The sequence below is a fragment of the Emys orbicularis genome, chromosome 5 (genome assembly GCF_028017835.1).
Source record: "Emys orbicularis isolate rEmyOrb1 chromosome 5, rEmyOrb1.hap1, whole genome shotgun sequence".
Lineage (NCBI taxonomy): Eukaryota > Metazoa > Chordata > Testudines > Emydidae > Emys > Emys orbicularis.
In genome coordinates, this window is record NC_088687.1 from 94825390 (window position 1) to 94847150 (window position 21761).

General features: G+C 42.8%; 1 protein-coding gene across 1 annotated transcript in view; it reads right to left on the reverse strand.

Annotated features, from left to right (window-relative positions):
• Window positions 1-21761, reverse strand: part of DCUN1D4 (defective in cullin neddylation 1 domain containing 4) — an 83941-nt gene that overhangs the window by 32126 nt on the left and 30054 nt on the right. Inside the window, exon 4 of the mRNA XM_065404943.1 lies at window positions 12861-12975. Coding sequence (XP_065261015.1) covers window positions 12861-12975 — 115 coding nt within the window. The remainder of the gene's footprint in view (window positions 1-12860; window positions 12976-21761) is intronic.

Below are 21761 nucleotides of genomic sequence, written 5' to 3' on the forward strand. Positions count from 1 at the left end.
CGGCGCCGGAGCCACTGGTACCGGGACCTGTATCGGGGCCGTCACGGCCTTGGCCGCACTTGCGGTCTTTGCCGGTGCCACCTTCTTGTGTGGGGAGCGACCCCGGGCCTTGGGCTGGCTCTTGGACTTGGACGGCGAAGAAGACCGGTGCCGGGCGTGATCTCGCCGTGGCAGCACCATAGGCTTAGTCTGCACCGCCGGTGTCGGGTCGCGGACCGATGCCGGGGCACTCCGCGAAGCCGACGGTGCCGCGGAAGAGGAGGGCTGTAACGCCGTCTCCATGAGGAGCTGTTTAAGACGAAAGTCTCTCTCTTTCTTAGTTCTGGGCTTGAAAGCCTTACAAATTTTACAGCGCTCCTTCTGGTGTGCTTCCCCAAGGCAACGGAGACACGACTCATGCGGGTCGCTCACTGGCATAGGCCTGCGGCACGCGGCACAAGCCTTGAAGCCTTGGGCGGGCGGCATGCCCCGCCGCCCAGGGCCGGTGCCGGGGTTGATCAAACCCCTATCACCAAGATATTTTTTTGGTCTTTGTGAAGAACTAATTAACTACTTAACACTAAACACTTAACTATATTATGAACTGATAACTATTGCTAATGGCTATGCTAAGGGACACTCTCAGGCGAGAGACAGAGTTGTTCCAACGTCGCCACGGGCGGTAAGAAGGAACTGAGGGAGGGTCGGGCCGGCAGGGATATATATACGCGAGGGCGGGGCGCCGCTCTGGTGGGAAGGGAGACCCTGCGGGCCCGACGGGAGCCGCTGAGGGAAAAGTTTCCGACGATTCGTGCACGCGGCGCGCGCACACCTAATGTGGAATGGACGTGAACAAGCACTCGAAGAAGAACCTTTTCTTTCTTACCTTAAGCCATTAATACCTATGTAAACTATGTAAATCTGAAGAAGTGAGGTTCTTACCCACGAAAGCTTATGCTCCCAATACTTCTGTTAGTCTTAAAGGTGCCACAGGACCCTCTGTTGCTTTTTACAGATTCAGACTAACACGGCTACCCCTCTGATATGTAAACTTCGTTTGAAATGTAACCTTGCAAATGTCATGAGCTAGGCCTATCCACGTTTTTGCTCCAGTATCCATTCACTAAAGCCCCAATCCTGCAAACATGTATGCATGGGAGCCCTCCACATGCATAATTGTTTGCAGGATCAGTATCTAAGGACTTGTCTACACTGACACTTTATAGCGCTGCAACTTTTTTGCTCAGGGGTGTGAAAAAACACACACACCCCCCCCAACGCTGCAAGTTTCAGCGCTGTAATGTGCCAGTATAGGCAGCGCTTCCAGCATTGGTAGCTACATCCCTCATGGAGGTGGGTTTTTAGAGCGCTGGGAGAGCTCTCTCCCAGCACTGTGCCGCGACTACACAAGCCACGTTAAAGTGCTGCCGTGGCAGCGCTTTAATGTTGCTAGTGAAGACGTGCCCTAAGAGAGTGTAAATAGCATGAAAGCAGCTTCTTAAAGCCACACTAATCAAAATAAAATCACAGATCTATTTCTTTTAACTTTGGATTGCTCTACTTTACCCATAAGATCGCTACAACAGAAAGATCAAGACCTCACTGCAACCTAATCTTCACTCTTCAAAAATATACATATAACCCAGGAGTGGGCAAACTATGGCCTGGGGGCCACATCCGGCCCTCCAGACATTTTAATCCAGCCCTCAAGCTCCCGCCAGGGAGCAGGATCAGGGGCTTGCCCCACTCTGTACGGCTCTCGGAAGCAGCGGCATGTCCCCCCTCTGGCTCCTACTCATGGGGCAGCCAGGGGGCTTCGCACACTGTCCCTGCCCCAAGCGCCGCCCCTGCAGCTCCCATTGGCTGGGAACCACAGCCAATGGGAGCTGCAGAGGTGGCGCCTGCGGACGGGGAAGCACGCAGAGCCGCCTGGCCGCACCTCCGTGTAGGAGCTGGAGGGGGGACATGTCGCTGCTTCTGGGAGCTGCTTGAGGTAAGCGCTTCCCAGAGCCTGCATCCCTGACCCCCTCCCATGCCCCAACCCCCTGACCCAGCCCTGATCCCCCTCGCACCCTCCAAACCCCTCATCCCCAGCCCCACCCCAGAGCCCGCACCCCCAGCCGGAGCCCTCACCCCCCCTGCACTCCAACCCCCAATTTTGTGAGCATTCATGACCCGCCATACAATTTCCATACCCAGATGTGGCCCTCGGGTCAAAAAGTTTGCTCACCCCTTATATAACCTCCTCAGAACTCTAGGAAGAGGACAGATTACACTGGTCTACAATTTTTGAGAAGTCGTCTGCTTCAGAGATAAAATGTGCTATTTATTATGTATTTTGATGCGCTGAATTCAAATATGACAATTAAAACAACTGATTGGCTACTGTTTCTAAGATATTTAAGTTTTTACATTTTATGTCTATGTATATTGTGTAGATAGTAGAGTTTTAATCATAAATTGTAAACCTAGGTCTTTTCATGTGTTTATGGTTGCTTTACATGATAATATTTCACCTGTCCTGTTTATGTAACACTTTAAAAATCAGCAAAAGGGTTATATAAATACAATTTATTATGAAACAAAAGGCAAAAAACTATTCTGTACATAGTTTAGTCCTATTCAGTGTCTACTCGGCACTTCTTGGCTTGTCTCTTGTATTCATTAAATGGAGCATCTCTTGTCACTGTCCAGCAATAGTCTGCAAGCATTGATGGGCTCCATTTGCCCTGAGAGCGTTTCTCCATTGTTGCAATGTCCTGGTGAAATTGCTCGCCGTGCTCGTCGCTCACTGCTCCGCAGTTCGGTGGAAAAAAATCTAGGTGAGAGTGCAAAAAATGTATCTTTAGTGACATGTTGCAACCAAGGCTTTTGTATGCCCTGAGGAGGTTTTCCACCAACAACCTGTAGTTGTCTGCTTTGTTGTTTCCAAGAAAATTTATTGCCACTAACTGGAAGGCTTTCCATGCCGTCTTTTCCTTGCCACGCAGTGCATGGTCAAATGCATCATCTCCAAGAAGTTCACGAATCTGAGGACCAACAAAGACACCTTCCTTTATCTTAGCTTCACTTAACCTTGGAAATTTTCCACGGAGGTACTTGAAAGCTGCTTGTGTTTTGTCAATGGCCTTGACAAAGTTCTTCATCAGACCCAGCTTGATGTGGAAGGGTGGTAACAAAATCTTCCTTGATTCAACAAGTGGTGGATGCTGAACACTTTTCCTCCCAGGCTCCAATGACTGTCGGAGTGGCCAATCTTTCTTGATGTAGTGGGAATCTCTTGCACGACTATCCCATTCGCAGAGAAAACAGCAGTACTTTGTGTATCCAGTCTGCAGACCAAGCAAGAGAGCAACAACCTTCAAATCGCCACAAAGCTGCCACTGATGTTGGTCATAGTTTATGCACCTCAAAAGTTGTTTCATGTTGTCATAGGTTTCCTTCATATGGACTGCATGACCAACTGGAATTGATGGCAAAACATTGCCATTATGCAGTAAAACAGCTTTAAGACTCGTCTTCAATGAATCAATGAACAGTCTCCACTCATCTAGATCGTGAACGATGTTGAGGGCTGCCATCACACCATCGATGTTGTTGCAGGCTACAAGATCACCTTCCATGAAGAAGAATGGGACAAGATCCTTTTGACAGTCACGGAACATGGAAACCCTAACATCACCTGCCAGGAGATTCCACTGCTGTAGTCTGGAGCCCAACAGCTCTGCCTTACTCTTGGGTAGTTCCAAATCCCTGACAAGGTCATTCAGTTCACCTTGTGTTATGAGGTGTGGTTCAGAGGAGGAGGATGGGAGAAAATGTGGGTCCTGTGACATTGATGTTTCAGGACCAGAAGTTTCATCCTCTTCCACGTCTGACTCAAGTGAGAATGATTCTGGTGCATCAGGAACCGGCAGTCCTTTTCCGTGGGGTACTGGGCGTATAGCTGATGGAATGTTTGGATAATGCACAGTCCACTTTTTCTTCTTTGACACACCTTTCCCAACTGGAGGCACCATGCAGAAGTAACAATTGCTGGTATGATCTGTTGGCTCTCTCCAAATCATTGGCACTGCAAAAGGCATAGATTTCCTTTTCCTGTTCAACCACTGGCGAAGATTTGTTGCACAAGTGTTGCAGCATATGTGTGGGGCCCACCTCTTGTCCTGATCTCCAATTTTGCAGCCAAAATAAAGGTGATAGGCTTTCTTAACCATAGTGGTTATACTGCGCTTTTGTGATGCAAAAGTCACTTCACCACAAACATAGCAGAAGTTATCTGCACTGTTCACACAAGTACGAGGCATCTCTGCTCACTTTGGCTAAACAGAAATGTGTCCCTTTGCAAAATCAAACACTGACAAATAAGAGAGCACGACACTGTATGATTTCTAGAGCTGATATAGGGCAATTTGTTCAGCAGAGTGATGTAAGCTTCGTTATGATTGCATCATCCATGACTTCTAGGAATAACATGATGCAATTCATATCATGTATAATGCAATACCAGCTTCAGATTGCATCATTCATTGTTTTGCCTAAAAAGCAAGTACTGTCCAAACCCAGTCATAGATTTATTCATAGATCCAGTCAAAGATGTATTTTAATCATTTCTGGTTTAAATTGAGATCCCTTCCCTTTATAACTCACTTATCCTCCGCCATTCCCAAGTCAAGGGTCGTATATACTGACCCAATAGCATATCTTGAAAACTAGAGCCAATCAACAATTTTAAGCATCATTTTCGTTCTCAGTGACCCAGAATTAGTAACGTTTGACTACTTTTATTTCAGAAGCATTTTGGCTGTAGAGCAGTGTTATTAACACTTATCTACAAAAGCAGGCTAAATGCTTTACAATTAAAAAAAACACCAATAGAAGTCAGATCCTCCATTAAGATCTGCTAATGCAGAATCCCTGAGCCTTCTCTCTCTCTCTGCTCTGGATCTGTCTCCCTCCAATCAAACTAAATCTTAGCCCAGTCTTTCTAACATCTCCCAACAGATGTCCACCAGCTGTCAACTGAAACTCAACATGGCCAAAAGTAAGCTCTTCATCTTTCCCTGCTGATACTAGGTGGAAAATATTTTGGTCTAGAACTGCAGAGGATTCACTGTTTTGTGTTTGCTCTATAATTCTAACAGTGGAAAATAGCAGGGGTGCCACATTATTCCTTCCCCATCATATTATTCCTGGCATATTTCAGGAAAGTACTGAAAGCATTTTTTGTTTTGGGTCATGGCAAATAAGTCAATTTTTGAGACTCCACGACACCAAAATTAATTGTGGAGAACAACAGGGTCCATTTCCCATTCGTGTTTTTGTGACAATGTTCTGCTGCGCGTGTCCACAGTGGTATTCTCCACCCGGCAGGTAGGCTGATGGTATAATGATGCTCTGCCGAATGCACCAGTTCCATAGTGTCACTGCTTCTGCGCAAACGGATGGTGATCTCACTCCTCCCTGGCAGTTTGTGTAGAATATACATGCTATGTAGTCAGTCATGACTTTCATGTTTGCCTTCATCAAATGGTAGGCAAGCATTTCTAACTGCTCTGAGCTCCAATAGGGTGATATGTAGTGTTGATTCTAAGGGGGACCATTTGCCTTGAACCATGTGATCGCCTAGGTGAATTCCCCAATCCAGTAAAGATGCATCTGATGTCTGTATCAACACTGGAGGTGGCTGCGTGAAGTGTACCCCTGTGCAGACGTTCTGCAGATCTTTCCACCTTTTGAGAGTCTTTGGCTATCAAGGGCATTGACAGTAGTTTGTTCTATCTGTCTCTTTTTGGTGGATATACCATTTTGAGGCATGCCAGAAGGCAACGCACGTGGAGCCTTGCGTGACTTATCACAAAGGTGGTCTGCTGCTATGTGCCCGAGTATTTGAAGGCAATTTCTGGCCAAGGTCTGGGGGCTGATGTGAATGATTGATTAAGATGGTTAGGGTGTTGAATCTGTGTAGTAGTAGGAAGACATTGGCCTTTACCACATTGAGATAGGCTTCTATGAATTCTAGCTGTTGTACTAGAGTCAGAGCCGATTTTTGAGCATTCAGTTGTAGTCCCAACTGCGTGAATACATCTATAGCAGAGGTCCCCAAACTGTGCGGTCCCCTAGGGGGGCACAGAAGAACATTCGGGGGGCACAGTGGGGCCCAGGCCAGCCCCCACGAGGGGAAGGGAGGAAATGCCATCCAGCCCCACTCCAAACTCCGGCCCCGGCCCTGCGCCCTAACCCCAAACTCACCCCCAGCTCCAGCCCAGCCTCGTCCCCCTTACCTCTGTCTGCGCCCCCACGCCAGTTGCGGCCCTGCTCCTGGCCCCAGAGGAGAAATAGACAGGGGCAAGGGGGGGCATGACCCTGAAAAGTTTGGGGACCACTGATCTATAGTCTTTTGCGTAGCTAACGGGGCATCATCGAAGGATTGTGCCTTGAGTAGACAGTTGTCTAGATATGGATGTATCATGATCCCTGATTTGCAAAGATGGGCTGCTACAACAGATAGGACCTTTGAGAACATTCTGGGTGTGGATAATAGGCTGAATGGAAGCACCTTGTATTGAAAATGGTCTTGACCCAAGGTGAATCTCAGGAACTTCCATATTGTGATTCCACCATCCCACAGGAAGTTAGCATCTTGTAGGTCGAGGGCCAAGAACCAGTCTCCCTGGTCCAGAGATGGAATTATTGCTTCTAATGTAACCATCTTGAATCTTTGTGACTTTACATATTTGTTTAGAAACCTCAGATCCAGAATGGGTCTCCATCCGCCATTCTTTTTCGGTATCAGGAAGTATTTGGAGTGGAAACCCTTCCCTCTGTGTTGATTGGGAACTGGTTCTATAGCACCAAGGTTTAGGAGACGATTTATTTCCTGAAGCAGCAAGCTCTCGTGAGAAGGGTCCGTGAAGAGGAACGGAGAGAGAGGATGGGTAGGCGGGAGGGAGGTAAAGTGGACTGAATAACCAATGGAGATGATCTCCAGTACACATTTGTCTGATGTTATCTTTTCCCAGTTTTGTTGAAAAAGAACAAGACGGTGTTTGTAGGGATGTACATAGTTTGAGTTTTGCAGCAATTGATGTTGGGAGTGGTAACCAGGCGCTTCAATCAATGTCTCAGAATTGATGTTTCAACATTGAGGACTGTACAGTTGAAGTTTGGGAGGCTGTCGGCTTTCATTTTTCCATCCGCTGTCTTTTCTGCTGAGGTTCGTAATGTCTCTGGTGTGGAGGGAACTGGGTCCGTTAGGATCTTTCTTTTGTCTGCGATTTGCTGTACTTCCTTTTCTGTGCAGGCATGTAGATCCCTAAGCAGTGCAACGTGGCTCTTGAGTCCTTCAATGTGTGGAGTGAAGAATCTGTCTTCTCCGCAAAGAGTTCAGATCCTTCAAACGGAAGGTCCTCCACAGTTGTTTGGACTTCTCTTGGGAGACTGGAAAGATGAAGCCCCAAAGCTCTCCTCATTACTAACACCACTGATATGGAGCGGGCAGCTGCATCCGCGGTGTCTAATGTGATTTCTAGTACTGTCCTTGCCAGAAGCTGGCCTTAGGCAATGATGGCTTGGTACTGCTCTCTTTGATCATCTGGGAGATGTTCAATAAAGGCATTAAATTTCCCATAATTGATGTGATTATATTTTGCCATCAAGGCCTGATAATTTGCATATTTTTTGTCTGCTCGTTTGCATGTTGGCGTTATCATGGCTGTCGTTTGCCAAATGATTTTGGCTAGGTCTAGGAAGTCCTCGTTGACCGGGAGTGCAATACGAGCTAAAGAGGATGTATGCAGGATGTCCAGCAGCTTGTGTTGCAACGTCTTCACTTCAAGGGGGATGTGAAGTGAGTCCGCCACTCTCCTGGTAAGGTCCTGAAATTGTTTGAAGTTGTCTGCCATAGTTGGTGGAGGGGGCATTATGGCTTCATCTGGAGAGGATGATGAAATGTTTGTTGCTGAAGTGATTTCTTATCCAGCCTTGCCTCCTGGTCCTCAAAGGTCTCCTCTTGAGGATCTGGGGGTCTAGAAAGGGAAGCTGAGGGAGACTGCATTCCTCTATCTCTATGGGAGACACTCAAGGTCCTAGAGAACTGGTGTCTATAGGATACCCATGGGAAAAAAATTGCCTAGGGAGGTTCTGGGATCTCCATCATTGGAGATTTTTAAGAATAGGTTAGACAAACACCTGTCAGGAATGGTCTAGATCAGGGGTTCTCAAACTGGGGGTCGTGACCCCTCAAGGGGTCACGAGGTTATTACATGGGGGGGTCACGAGCTGTCAGCCTCCACCCCCAAACCCCGCTTTGCCTCCAGCATTTATAATAGTGTTAAATACAAAAAAAGTGTTTTTAATTTGTAAGGGGGGTCACATTCATAGGTTTGCTGTGTGAAAGGGGTCACCAATAAAAAAGTTTGAGAAACACTGGTCTAGATAATACTTAGGACTGCCATGAGTGCAGGAGACTGACTAGATGACCTCTCGAGGTCCCTTCCAGTTCTATGAGTCCCAATACAGCAATTGGGGTGGAACAAAGGGCATGGGTGGTGGTGCCCAAGGGTGTCCATACCAAGTGGTTGGGCCTTGTCTGTCCTGTCAGTATTGTGTTTCTAGGTGATATGTCTCTTGACAATGCTCTGGGAAGCTTTGCACTGAGACAGAAGATAAGTTATCATCATCACCCTCTTCTTCTTCGCTCAATAGAGGTGGAGATGATAAAGAGGCCGGTGGTGAGTATCTCGATACCATAGGGTATTCCAGAGTCCTCGAGGGGGGGGGTTGGCTCAATGGTTTGAGCATTGGCCTGCTAAACCCAGGGTTGTGAGTTCAGTCCTTGAGGGGGCCACTTAGGGATCTGGGGCAAAATTAGTACTTGGTCCTGCTAGTGAAGGCAGGGGGCTGGACTTGATGACCTTTCAAGGTCCCTTCCAGTTCTAGGAGATAGGATATCTCCATTAATTTATAATTTAAATTTAATTTATGTGGTTGGTACCACTATATTGGTACCGAGTAGTAGGGATTCCAGTGTTTCGGAGGCCAAGAGGTCCTCGGAGAAATGGAATTCCTGCAGTACTGTGGTGGTAATCGGTCTGTCTCGAGTGGCCCGTCGGTGATAAGGAAGTTAGTGGTATTTGTAATTTTCTATGCCCCAGCCCTGAGCCCTCTCATACTCCGAACCCCTCAGCCCCACCCCTGCCACATGAATTTGTTATGTGCACTAGTATGGAGGTGATGTGTCACACATCACCTCCATATTGGTGCACATAACAAAATTCATTCCACACATGGGTGGGAAAAATTAGAGAGAACACTGCTACTGACCTCCCTCAGCACCCCAGATTTGCTCGAGCTACCAGATGCAAAGTGACATTCTCTTGTTGCACTTTTAGGAATTACTTCAGCTTGCCACGCGATCTGTATTCCTTTCTATAGAATCTGTCAGAAGCCAGGGTTGTAAATCTACTTTTCCAGTGATTATGAATAGCCTCGAGTCCCTCAAGAAGTTGCCCACTGTAGCACTAAAAGAGAGTGAGATTTATTTGAGCATCTGATCTCAGTGAGCAAGATTCCACTATATGTACATGAAACAGATTCAGCTCCTACTATCATTTTCAGGGGGAAACCTTTAGGCTATAGGATTTTTAGGCTGAGGGACTATCTTTATAATATTATTGCCACCGTTAGCATTGCTTGTGAAATACATGGATGGTGTCAAACAAGACTTCTTAATTTTATGTTATTTTATTTGTTTTTGTTGTTGTGCTGATACCACCTGAGAGCTTTCATACCCAGGGTTGAGGTGATGCTATCCTGTAGCTCTGATTCAGGCAGCTGATCTTCCTCCCCTACACAGGAAGAAATCCCCCTTTTTTGTGTGCATACACATGTGAACCCAGATAATCAGCATGTCTGTAATCTGTTCTTTTCTGCATTAATCTGTCATGCTACACTCCATGGTGAGCAGGGGAAAAAGACACTGAGGATTATCCACCATGCTGCATTCTGAAGACGAGCAAGGGACCAGCACTGACTTAATTTAATATCCACTTTGGGAGTTTGTCCCTATGAACAGACTTCAGAGGAGAGATTAAAATTGGACTCAGATATGGCTCCAAAATATTTTAAGTGGCTAGCAACCTCCTTGCCTTCAGAGAGGCTGGGCTTCTTGTCTTTCCCACCCTCTATATGGGGTCTTTCTGCATCTTTCATGGAAGGTAATGGCATTCAAGAATAGGCTCCCCAGAGATTCTAGTTTTTATTGTATGGAGTCTATATGGGCCAGATGGGTCTGTTTACCCTGGAGACCTTAGTCTGGGATATCAATAAGGAACACCAGAAGGTCTGTTACCAGGATGGCAACGGGGTAATAAACTTGGCCCAAAGGCCCCTTTACTATACTCTCCAGGGCTGTCTCCAGTGCCCTCCATCTGCAACTTGAGGGGAGACAGAGGGGCAGAAGACAGCTGAGTTCCACAGTGAGCTCTAGGCAATGAGGAACAATTTTCCACCTAACACCGCTCTTCTGGCATTGCTCCCGACGGAGAGAGTGAGGGAAGGGGCTTTTTGCTCCTGGAGCCAATCCTGCCTGCCTCCTTTCCTGCTTGGGAAAAAGGAGGGGGAGGGAGGCAAGGCAAACCCACCTAGACTGTGCTGGGGGCAAATGGAACAGGACTGAACTGTGTGACAGAGAAGACTGAGCTCCCCAATGAGATCTTTGGTAAAGAGTGTGTAAAAACAGGAGAGACAGGTCTTCCCTTTGCCTCTCAGCATAACTTGCTCCCTGAAGCCTGCAGGGGCAACAGACCCCACCACAAACACCTCAGAAGGCAAAGCACAGACAATGGAAATCGTTCCTCAAAAGACAGACGTAGTCCTGGGACACAGCTGGGAATTATCGACAAATTAGTCAGTCACATTTTTATAGTCAGAAATATGAACTAAAAGGTGAAATTTTCCTCAGAAAAGCTCGGAAGCAGGGAGGTCTGGCTGAGCCACTGGTGGCTGTGGGTGCAGATAAAACTGGAAGGAACTTCAAAAATGGGACATTCCCCTGCTGCCAGTGAATGACAGGTCTGATTCTACCCCAAAGCTAAAAGCCGACTGAAATACATTTGCAGAGTTTAAGATGAAAAGAGCTATTTGTTACACATCTAAATGTGGAGAGACACAATGAAGACCCTTAAAATTACACCTGCAGAATATTTTTAACTTCTTTACTTGTATACTAGCACTACCTTAGATTATTAAAACAGAAAAATGTTAGAAATGTAATTAGCTTTTTACTATTTGTTTACTATTTGCACTAAGGTCAGTTTCCTTTGTTTCCAGACAGCACTACTTTCTGGATCTCATGTACTGTCTCAATGTTTTGGCAGAGGAAATGTTCAATATAAAAATTTCTATTAGGTTTTGTGAAAAAGAAGTATTGTTTCTGGTCTCACTTCATTATTCTATTTGCTATTTATATGTGTACATTTGCCACATTCTTATAGATATGTTGTAATATTTCTTGTGCATCCTGTTTTACTTTTTAATTTTATTATTTCTGAAAATTGGTAAAAAACTGTTTTAAAAAAAAAGACATATATATTGCTTTTTGTTCTTGTTAGTACTGCATAGCCAACAAAGCAAAGAAAAGGGGAGCTGGATTCTATTCCCTTCATCAGCATCAACAGATTTATTTTAATAAGTTCCAAGTCAGTTACACTTGTGCAACCCCATTAAACACAATGGAATTGCCCAGACATAATTAGGGGCCTAATTTGGCTTGGAGAACCTTTATTACTAGTGACAGTGAACAAAATGGAAAGAACCCAGTCTGAATAAGATATGCTGAGATTCCAGGCTGGCAATTAGAAAAAAATCTTTTTACATTTGAGGACATTTATTATGGGTACATTTGCTTTTTGAGCCACTTATTATATAGTAGAGCATCATAGCACAAGCCCCATTCTCTAGCTACTATGCACACTCAAAAGTTCTTAGTTTAAACAGGCAAGACAAAGGAAGTATTCTACCCATTTTTACAGTTGGGAAACTGGAGCACAGAAATTAAGTACCTTTCCCAAGGTCACACAAGAAGTCTATAGCAAAACCAGGAATTGAACTCAGATCTTGAGTCCCAATCTAGTGTCATAATCACAAAGCCATCCTTCCTCATTCAGGCACAGGCATAGAACATAAGAATGGCCGTACCGGGTCAGACCAAAGGTCCATCTAGCCCAGTATCCTGTCTACCGACAGTGGCCAATGCCAGGTGCCCCAGAGGGAGTGAACCTAACAGGTAATGATCAAGTGATCTCTCTCCTGCCATCCATCTCCACCCTCTGACAAACAGAGGCTAGGGACACCATTCCTTACCCATCCTGGCTAATAGCCATTAATGGACTTAACCTCCATGAATTTATCCAGTTCTCTTTTAAACCCTGTTATAGTCCTAGCCTTCACAACCTCCTCAGGCAAGGAGTTTCACAAGTTGACTGTGCGCTGCGTGAAGAAGAACTTCCTTTTATTTGTTTTAAACCTGCTGCCTATTAATTTCATTTGGTGGCCCCTAGTTCTTGTATTATGGGAATAAGTAAATAACTTTTCCTTATCTACTTTCTCCACATCACTCATGATTTTATATACCTCTATCATGTCCCCCCCTTAGTCTCCTCTTTTCCAAGCTGAAAAGTCCTAGCCTCTTTAATCTCTCCTCATATGGGACCCGTTCCAAACCCCTAATCATTTTAGTTGCCCTTCTCTGAACCTGTTCTAGGGCCAGTATAGATTTCCACAGTTAGTGCCATTTTTACCATTTCATAAGTGGATGATCACCCCAACTGTTCATCAATAATGTTATTTCATCATTATTAGCTCACATTAAGATGACATACCCATCATGTCTACTTTTCTTAGCAGATAAATCATCTCCGGCTGCAGGTCTCCTCTTTTTCCTTGGAGGCATCACTTTGCTAAAGCAGTCTGAAGAACTGCAAGATCGGAGACTTCCTATGGAGGGTATTAAAAAACAAGGAATAAAAATAGTTACAGGACAGTGAAACCATGTGCATTTTTCTCCAAAAATTAGAGACTGGTGAATTGATTCGAATAAAAGAACTGAAATTTTGAAGTTAAACAAAATTCCTCCATCTCCTTTCAAAATAAAACGCCACCCATTTTTATGTGCCACTCTACTTCCTGGTTTCTGTGAAGACGGAAAGCACTGAAAAATACTACAGGAGCAAAGACCAGTCTCTTGTACTATTTTCAATCTGTCTAGTATAAATAAGGGCCACAAACCTCCTGAGAAAATCTGCTTTAGAGCCTCAGGAAGCATCCTAACTTTTACCTACTTGTCCAAACCAGAACTTTTGAGGTTTGCCCATCACTTGTCAAAATAAAGGGCTGGCCCAGTGATTAGAGCACAATACTTCTAATAGACACCCTTGTTTGATTTCTTAACCCAATTTCTTGTTCTCTGGCCCAAGAAGAACAGGAGGTGCTCTACAGAGAGGGGCATACTCAACAGCTACTGGTAGGGAGCACCTTTGTCACTTTGCTTTGACTCTCTTAGGAGCAACAACGACTGATCCCAGAGACAGAGTTTTGTCCAACCCTCCTTAACTAGAAATAATGACCACAGCACAGAACCCTGAAGAAGTTGTGTATAAAACACAGGATAAAGACCAGCTGGAAGAGTCAGCATAGCTCTGAATAGTATGCAGAGAACTTAAAAAGGAAATGGAGAGAAGCCTAAGGGTAAGAAAAGGCAGAGAAGCCAAGTTAAGGTAATTGCAAGGAACTGCAGAACAGGGTAATCTTCATAGTTAGCCTTTAATTCACCTTCTGTGGAGCTCCTATGGCATCCAAGATAATTCTTAATATAGTAAAACCCCATATAATCCTCTAAATATGTTTCACTGCTTGAGGCTTCAGAAAATCCAACCATAAAACTTTCCATTTTTAGACATTACAATGGCACAGGTTGAAGGTAGGTGCCCAACTCTCATTAAAAGGCAATGGAGTTTGGTGCTTAACTGCCTTCTGTGCCATTGAAAATCTCTTCCAAGTGCTCTGAAAGCAATATAAGAAAGGAAGTTCAGATGCACAACTGAGATAACTTCATAGGATCTATTGTTTGTATTAGATTTTAAACATACATTCTTTACACATGATAGCTTCAGATGTATAATTTTTTGTGCTATTAAGTAGAGAGTATGGTGTTCAAACTAATTTTGGTTTAGCTGATCGTACTCTCCTACCTATTATCCATTTGTGGTCTTGCCCTCCCATCCACATTGTTTTAGAGAAGAAGAAGGCAGTTCTCTCCATTTCAGGAATTCTCCCTAACACTGACCTACCTATGATGTTCAAGTCTTCTTCAAACCCCCAGCATTCATGTATCTTTTTTATTCAGGAAAGTACTGACTGGTCAAGCCTATGCTGGAGAGGAGTGCAAAGTGGGAAGAGGTAAAAAACAAAAAAATCTCATCTATGGAAATATACAAATAATGGGTTAGGAAAAAACAAGAAAGAAAACCACAGAAAAGACAAGAAAAATAGAAGATAATATTGAAAGAAAGGGACAAGTGAAGGTGCGCTGCAAATTAAACATGTTCTCAGGAAGGCTTCCAAAATAATAAATTCTTTTACTCTAGTTTTTTTTTTTTTAAAAGAGCTCTAAAATACTAAAATTACTGTCTCAGACTTAAAATATACATTAAGGAGCTAGTTAAGCAATAAGAACTCCAAGCAGCACATTGCTGGGGACAATTGCAGCAGTACATTGCTGGTGTTGTGAGGCAAAAGATGAGAGCCCTAGTGACAGCTATTTGAGAAGAGGAACATACCTTTAAACTGAGTCAAAAGCTCCAAAATATACTTCAGTGTGCATAATACAAAATGGATTAAAGAAACTATGTCATCTTATTAGTGATAAGTCCACATGAATATATCTGCTGAATTCCATTTACACAATCTTGAAATGCTTATAAATTAAAGAGGCTGTAATTTTTTTTATGGCCTTTTAAGTGAAGTTTTTAGAGATTTTGATAGCAAGTGAATAACCAGATAAACACTCGCACAAACTGAAAGTCTTGAGGTGATAGCAGTACTGATCAGTTGTTTAGAGAAGGACAAGAGGCGCAGATTTACGGATTCCACCACACACACACTAGAGCAGTAAAAAACTTAGTAAATGGAGTATGGATTCTAGGGTACCCCTAAATTTTAATGTGACAGCCCAAAATACATGCTACTGCTAAATATAGCCATGGCCACTCCTTCCCCTCTAACTTTAGTTTAAAGACAAAGCTGATGAATTGTGGATTTTTTATTTCTAGGTCACTCAGGCAACAATTACTATATATAAAAATAAACATACAAATATGACTATAGGCATTTGGGTTTGATATAAAATACATACATTTATATGAAACACAGGCAGGGGCCTTGGGTTCCTACTAAATTGTCAAAGCAACTGTAGGGATTGCAAAATTCAATACATGACTTTTCAGAATGTGGATGTTAGGGGAGGAGAAGTGAGATAATACTGGTCCTACAATGGAGGGAGGGGAGAACACTATGTATTCTTATAATTCATAGGTTTCAAGGCCGGAATGGACCATTATGGTCATCTTGTCAGACCTCCTGAATAAAAGAGATCAAAGAATTTAAGTCAAGAATTCCTGCATCAAGCCCAGAACTATCATATCCCAGATAAACTGTTCCAATGGCTTATTACCCTAATTTAAAATTTTGCACTTTATTCCTAGTTTGAATTTGTCAACATTCAGATTTATAGCCACTGAGTGAAAGGGAAGTACAGTAGAGGGCACAGAAGTTATAAAGTGACTATTTTTTTAAAAAAGAAAGACAGACCGACACCTGAAAGAGGAATATATTTTCAAATATTGTTCCAAGAAGTACAAGTCTTCTGCGTATGTTATTTATGATTTTACTGTTTCCATTCTAATTAAATCTTTTGTTGCACTTTTAATTGCTGAATGATGGCCTACAAACTAAAACCACAGTACAGAAGTATCATTTATTTTAAAAATGATACATTTACACAGCTGTTATTAAATACTTCTTTGTAATGAAAATTCACAAAGAAACAAGATATAGCTATGTTGTGTGCCCATCTGAATGTAAAGATTGTCAGTTCTTTAAAGGCAATTTCTAACAGGTTTGTTAGCTCAGTATTGGTTTAATATGAATATTTTCTGCACAGATTTTACTAGGGGATCATTTTATTTTAAGGTAATTTCTAACTCCAACTTTTCCTGATTAATAATCAGTTACAGGTCTGCTCACCTACAAATGCACACACACAACTCCCCCCACTGTCTTCAATAGGAGTTGCTTGAGACTGACAGAAAATTTACTTACATATAACTGCTTCTCTGCAAATATCATCTTGAACATAGGAAAAGAAAGACCTCCTAGTTCATCAAGTCTAATTCCTTGCTATCACAGGCAACCCCATCATATGATTATATTCATAAACATATCCAGCTCCATTTTAACACTAGTTAGTTTGTTTGCCTCTTCTCTCCGCACCATTAGAAGGCTGTCCCAGAAACTCTTGCCTCTGAGAGTTAAAAACTGCTCAAGACTGGCAGTTCTTAATGGCTTTTGACACTTAAAGGTAACATTTGCAAGGAAGATACCCCAAATGTCTGTCATGTGCCATCACCACCCAAGAACAGCCAGCTATTAATGTTGCTTGCCAAATAGTCCCTTCAGTTGCTTCACCTGTGCAGGAGATTAAAGTTCCCAGAAAAAAAAAGCCAACTCAAGATGATCAACCTCGCATCTAAAACACACCCCAGAGAAAAATGAAAAACAAGGTATGAGATTAAAAAATGAGTGTGGTAAACCTCTGAACCAAGGGAAAGTGGGCAAGTAAATGAGAATCTGCAAAGGATGTCTTTAGAAAAGCAGAATTACAGATATATAATTTTTACTTTCTCCAAAGATAACATCTGTGCAAATCCTTACACTCATGGAGACCAAGCAACTTGAGGAATGTTCAAAAATAAAATAAATGCAAAGTTTCAGCGAGCAATAATAACAAAACTAATGCCAATGCCGATAACAAGCAAGGTGTTTTATGTTTTTAAAAACTAGATGAGAACACTAAGACACCCACCTAAACATGAAATACAGTGTACAAGCCTGTAGAATGAGACCACAAGTGCAGGGGAAAACATGCAAAAGGCCAAATGAAAATAAGGAATATTCAAAAGACATCTTTGTTTATTTTGGAAGGAGAGAGTTTGGACTTCCCTACATTGGATTCCATGCTCCAGAAAAGTTTCAGACCCCTGCAGATTCTCTTCAGGAGATCAAATTCATGCAATAAGAGTGTGTGGAGACAAAATAATATTGTTGTTTTACAGGTGCCTGCAACAGACCCATTGCTAATATGGGGAGTGATGTAGCTTTGCCTTTGATCAAGGAAACTTTGTGCATTTGTCATCTAGTTTTAGAAGAGCCATAATACAAAATGTACACTCACATTCATTTAGAGAGAGTGGATAAAAATCTTGATTTTAACACATAGCTTAAATTTAAAAACTCACTGTTAGTTTACTTTCTTCGCATCTTAGAGTCTTAAATTGCTAAAATGATTACGTACTTCAACTTAATTGCTAGTATAATTTCAGATTTTACAGAGACTTATTTAACTAAAGTACTTTCACAATTAATACTCATCTATGCTGAAAGAGACAAGTCCAGCACCTCGTTAATATCCTTACTATGCAAACTGCCACAAACTCATATGAAATTGATAAGCAAAAAGCCCATTCTATCTTTGCAATCAATACTATCTTCCAAATGTATATATCATGAAAGCTAAAATGCTTCACTCAGGCCATACTCTCCTAGTTAGCGTTTGCAGTTTGAATTCAATGGGACTTAGGGCCCCAAATCATTCAGGTGCTTTTGCAAATTCCATCCTTAGGAATATAACTTTAGGCTCCTACTTTTGAAAAATTTGACCTGTGTATAAAATAATTCACAATAACTTTGTTAATATACTGAACCTCTAAATAACAATGAAAAAATTAACACTGAAGTAATTTAGTTTTGCAGCAACAACGATGTTATGCCACTAAGAGAAAAGTTCTTAATAAAAATCCAATTTTAATCCGAGGCTGCACACAGTTGTGCACATGCTTAACTTTAAGCACAATGTAGTCTCTCTGAAGTCAAGGGACTATTCATGTGAGTAGAGTTACGTACCTGCTTAAGGCCCTGACCCTGCAAATATTAATTTTCAGTATTTTGTTTTTTGTCTATATCAGATTTGTAAATTTCAAATAAAACATCCCATCTGCAGTGGCATTACGAAAAGTATTTATAATTTGGTTCATTACAAATTTTAATCTAAAACTACTACAGCAAAAGATTTCCAAATAGTTTTACAAAACCTCAACCAATGGTTGAAAAAAAAAAGAAAAAAAAAAATCAAGTGATTTTAAATCACTCCATCCTAAGGAGAAGGTCCACTTAGTAACAGCAATGCCCAATAGACTGGTCTCAAAAGAAACAAAATGTTGAACGGACTTTAAGGACTTTGTTTGCTCCAAAGAGTCAAAAGATTCTTGGGTTAATTAAGCATACTGTAGAGAAGGATCTTCTCTCCAGAATGGGCATGCCAGCATAGGAGAATTTTGATAGGTGAAACTCATTAAGGTAAAAAAGCACCTCAACCACCACCTAAGAGTGGAATGTCAGAGGAGTTCACAGCACCAATTATAGCATTATGCAATTTGGGATAAGGTCAATCAAGTCATTACGCCCTGAAACGTTCTCAACTGCAGTCACTGCCACCAGGAAAGTGACATGCCATCTAAGAAACTTACGCTCACAGGAACAGAGTAGTTCAAAAAGAGCTTTCATTAGATTTTTAGAAGCCTCTTTAAACAGGATGTTTCAGAAGTGCCCAAACCCCTAAGAATCTAACAGCATGGGGCCACATACACTGGTATACCTTTAACTAGCTCCTGAAAGGCCAAAATAGCGCCTTACATGATGTACACTTTGTCTCCACAGAACAAACACTCTCTCAATTGCCTTAAAGATTGGGAAAGATATGCAAGGGATCTACTAAACCTTCTTCCACCAATACACCCACAACAGGATGCAAAAGTATAGCAAATCTATTGGATAGAAATGACTGGCCCATCTACCGCACAGAAGTAACCCTTGCAGACTTCCAGCCTGATTTTAACTCAAAATCAGCTGTCTTGGAGAGTTTCTGTGAGAAATGATAAAGGTAGGATTTCTCTATTGTCATGTTCCTCATAATGGATGTGTATTTTGAAGCAGAAGACTCCTTTAGCTAACATGAGTTCAAATAACAGCTCTCACCACCTTAATACTCAGCCTGTCCCAACTCAAATGGCTAGAACTATGTAGATGACAAGGAAACCTGGAGTGTAATAAGTGACACTGGCAGGACTAACCCTGGCTGCGCACAAATCCCCACCACAAAAGCAGCAGCAGCACTGAGGCTTGAGTTTACTGTACTGACTCTCGAGATACAAGCGCTAGCCTGGGAGGAAGAAAAGTTCCAAATGCATGCAGAGTTCCTACCCTTGATGATGCAAAGCAAGAGAATTACCTCAAAATAGGTACTGTGGACTTCTCGACAGCCATATAAAGGACCAGGAGTGACCAGGCCAAATTACAGAGCATACTCCAATACCCGGAATCAACCTACCCATTTCCACTTCCAGCATATGGATGCAGGAGGAGGAAATCCTGAGACCTCAATGTGGAGCTGAAGTTATGGTTCTTCTCATATGCACATTGGGAAGCTTCTGATTCCTCAACATCACATGCCTCAACCTCTCATACAAAGGCTTCATTTCATCTGATGAGACACAGCCAGGTATCAACAACTTCAAATGCCAAGGCCCTGAGTGCATTCAGGAGCCAACATCTGGTGAAGCCCTTCTCTGCTGATGGTGCAAGGCACTTCGGTGGTGAAGTGATCCCACTAGATTTACCAGGGAGGGTGGAAGACAGGTCTGCTCTGAATCTTAGCACTCAGCAGTCCTGGCCAACTCAGCCCTGAGCTTCAAGAGTTTGCATTTTTAATTGCTCTATGTTGACCATACACTGGGCTTACAAGAATCTTCCTGGGGGGTCTTGAGAACTTACAGGCATTCCCCACTTTTCTTCAGTGCTCAAGATGACATCTGCAAACAGAACTAACACTTCTGAAGCAGATAACATGACAAACATGGTCAGTCTTAAGGCACTGTTCTATTACATGATCAAGGTGTGAAGCCACTAAGTGATCCTCTTTAGATACCATACCTAAAATTAAAGAGAAAGGGACTGTATATCAAAGATAGCATCAGCTCAATAGAAACAAGCACTAATGCAGGCACCAAACTGTAAGACATCAAGCCACGTAAGAAAACGTTGGTGCCAGTTAACAGAGAACAACATCACAACTGTGCCAAGCCTTCAAAACAAAGGGCTCAGGAATTCAAAGAACTCTACTGGACCCAATTAGAAGGCAGAGTTAGAACCAAGAAGTGGTACTCAACAAATATCACTGGAATATGGAGAAGAACTCGAACAACACAGAGAGAGGTTCATCTCCGTAAGCAAGATTCCTTCCTCAATCCCAGTCAAGAAAAAGTTTACTGGAGTGTCTGACGTGCAGCAAGGGGTGCCACATAATGGCCAGCGGGGGCCTGAGTTGTGCTCTATTCCCACTACAGCTCACAAGAGTCCAAACACCTTAACAGAAAGGGAGATTCTGCTAGTCTTGTGCTCAGAACCTATATCCCAGAAGTGAGAGTCATGTACAGATAGAGTCTAGGTCAGGGGTTATCACAACAAAATTTTTGGTGGCCTGAGAGTGCGGCCACCAACTCTTGCTGGTGGCTGCTCTGACAATTTTTCCTAAAATACTTAATTAACTTTAGGAAAAATGAATAAATATGCACATATACATGTCCAAAACATTGTAATTTATTTATGTAGGGTTTTTTGCAATAATAAAAATAATGTACAGTTGTTTCTATTCTTTACTGGACCTAAACAGACTAGAAATACAAATACGGTGCTTTGCACGCCCTTGTCTTTTTTGTTGTTTTTTCTTTTGCTTTTTTGGTTGCCTTTTTTTTAAGACTTGCTGGCTAGTAAATCTGCTGCTGTGAAAAGTGATACTTGTATGTTAATATCACTTTTCACAGCCTCCCAGCTAGCTACTAAGGCTATGTCTACACTACAGACCTTAGTGGCACAGTTGTACCGCTGCAGCTGTGCCGCTGTACGGTCTCCTGTGTAGCTGCTCTATACCGGTGGGAGAAGCTCTCCCGCTGGCATAACTAAACCACTCATAATGAGCGGCGGCAGCTATGTTGGCGGAAAGAGCATCTCCCGCCAACATGCCGCTGTCCACACCAGTGCTTCTGTCTGTGAAACTTTTGTCAGTCGGGGATGATTTGTTCACACACCGACCGACAACAGTGCTAGTGTAGATATAGCAGGGGTAGGCAACCTATGGCACGCGTGCTGAAGGCGGCATGCAAGCTGATTTTCAGTGGCGCTCACACTGCCCGGGTCCTGGCCACTGGTCCGGGGGGCTCTGCATTTTAATTTAATTTTAGATGAAGCTTCTTAAACATTTTAAAATCCTTATTTACTTTACACACAATAGTTTAGTTATATATTATAGACTTATAGAAAAAGACCTTCTAAAAACGTTAAAATGTATTACTGGCACGCAAAACCTTAAATTAGAGTGAATAAATGAAGACTCG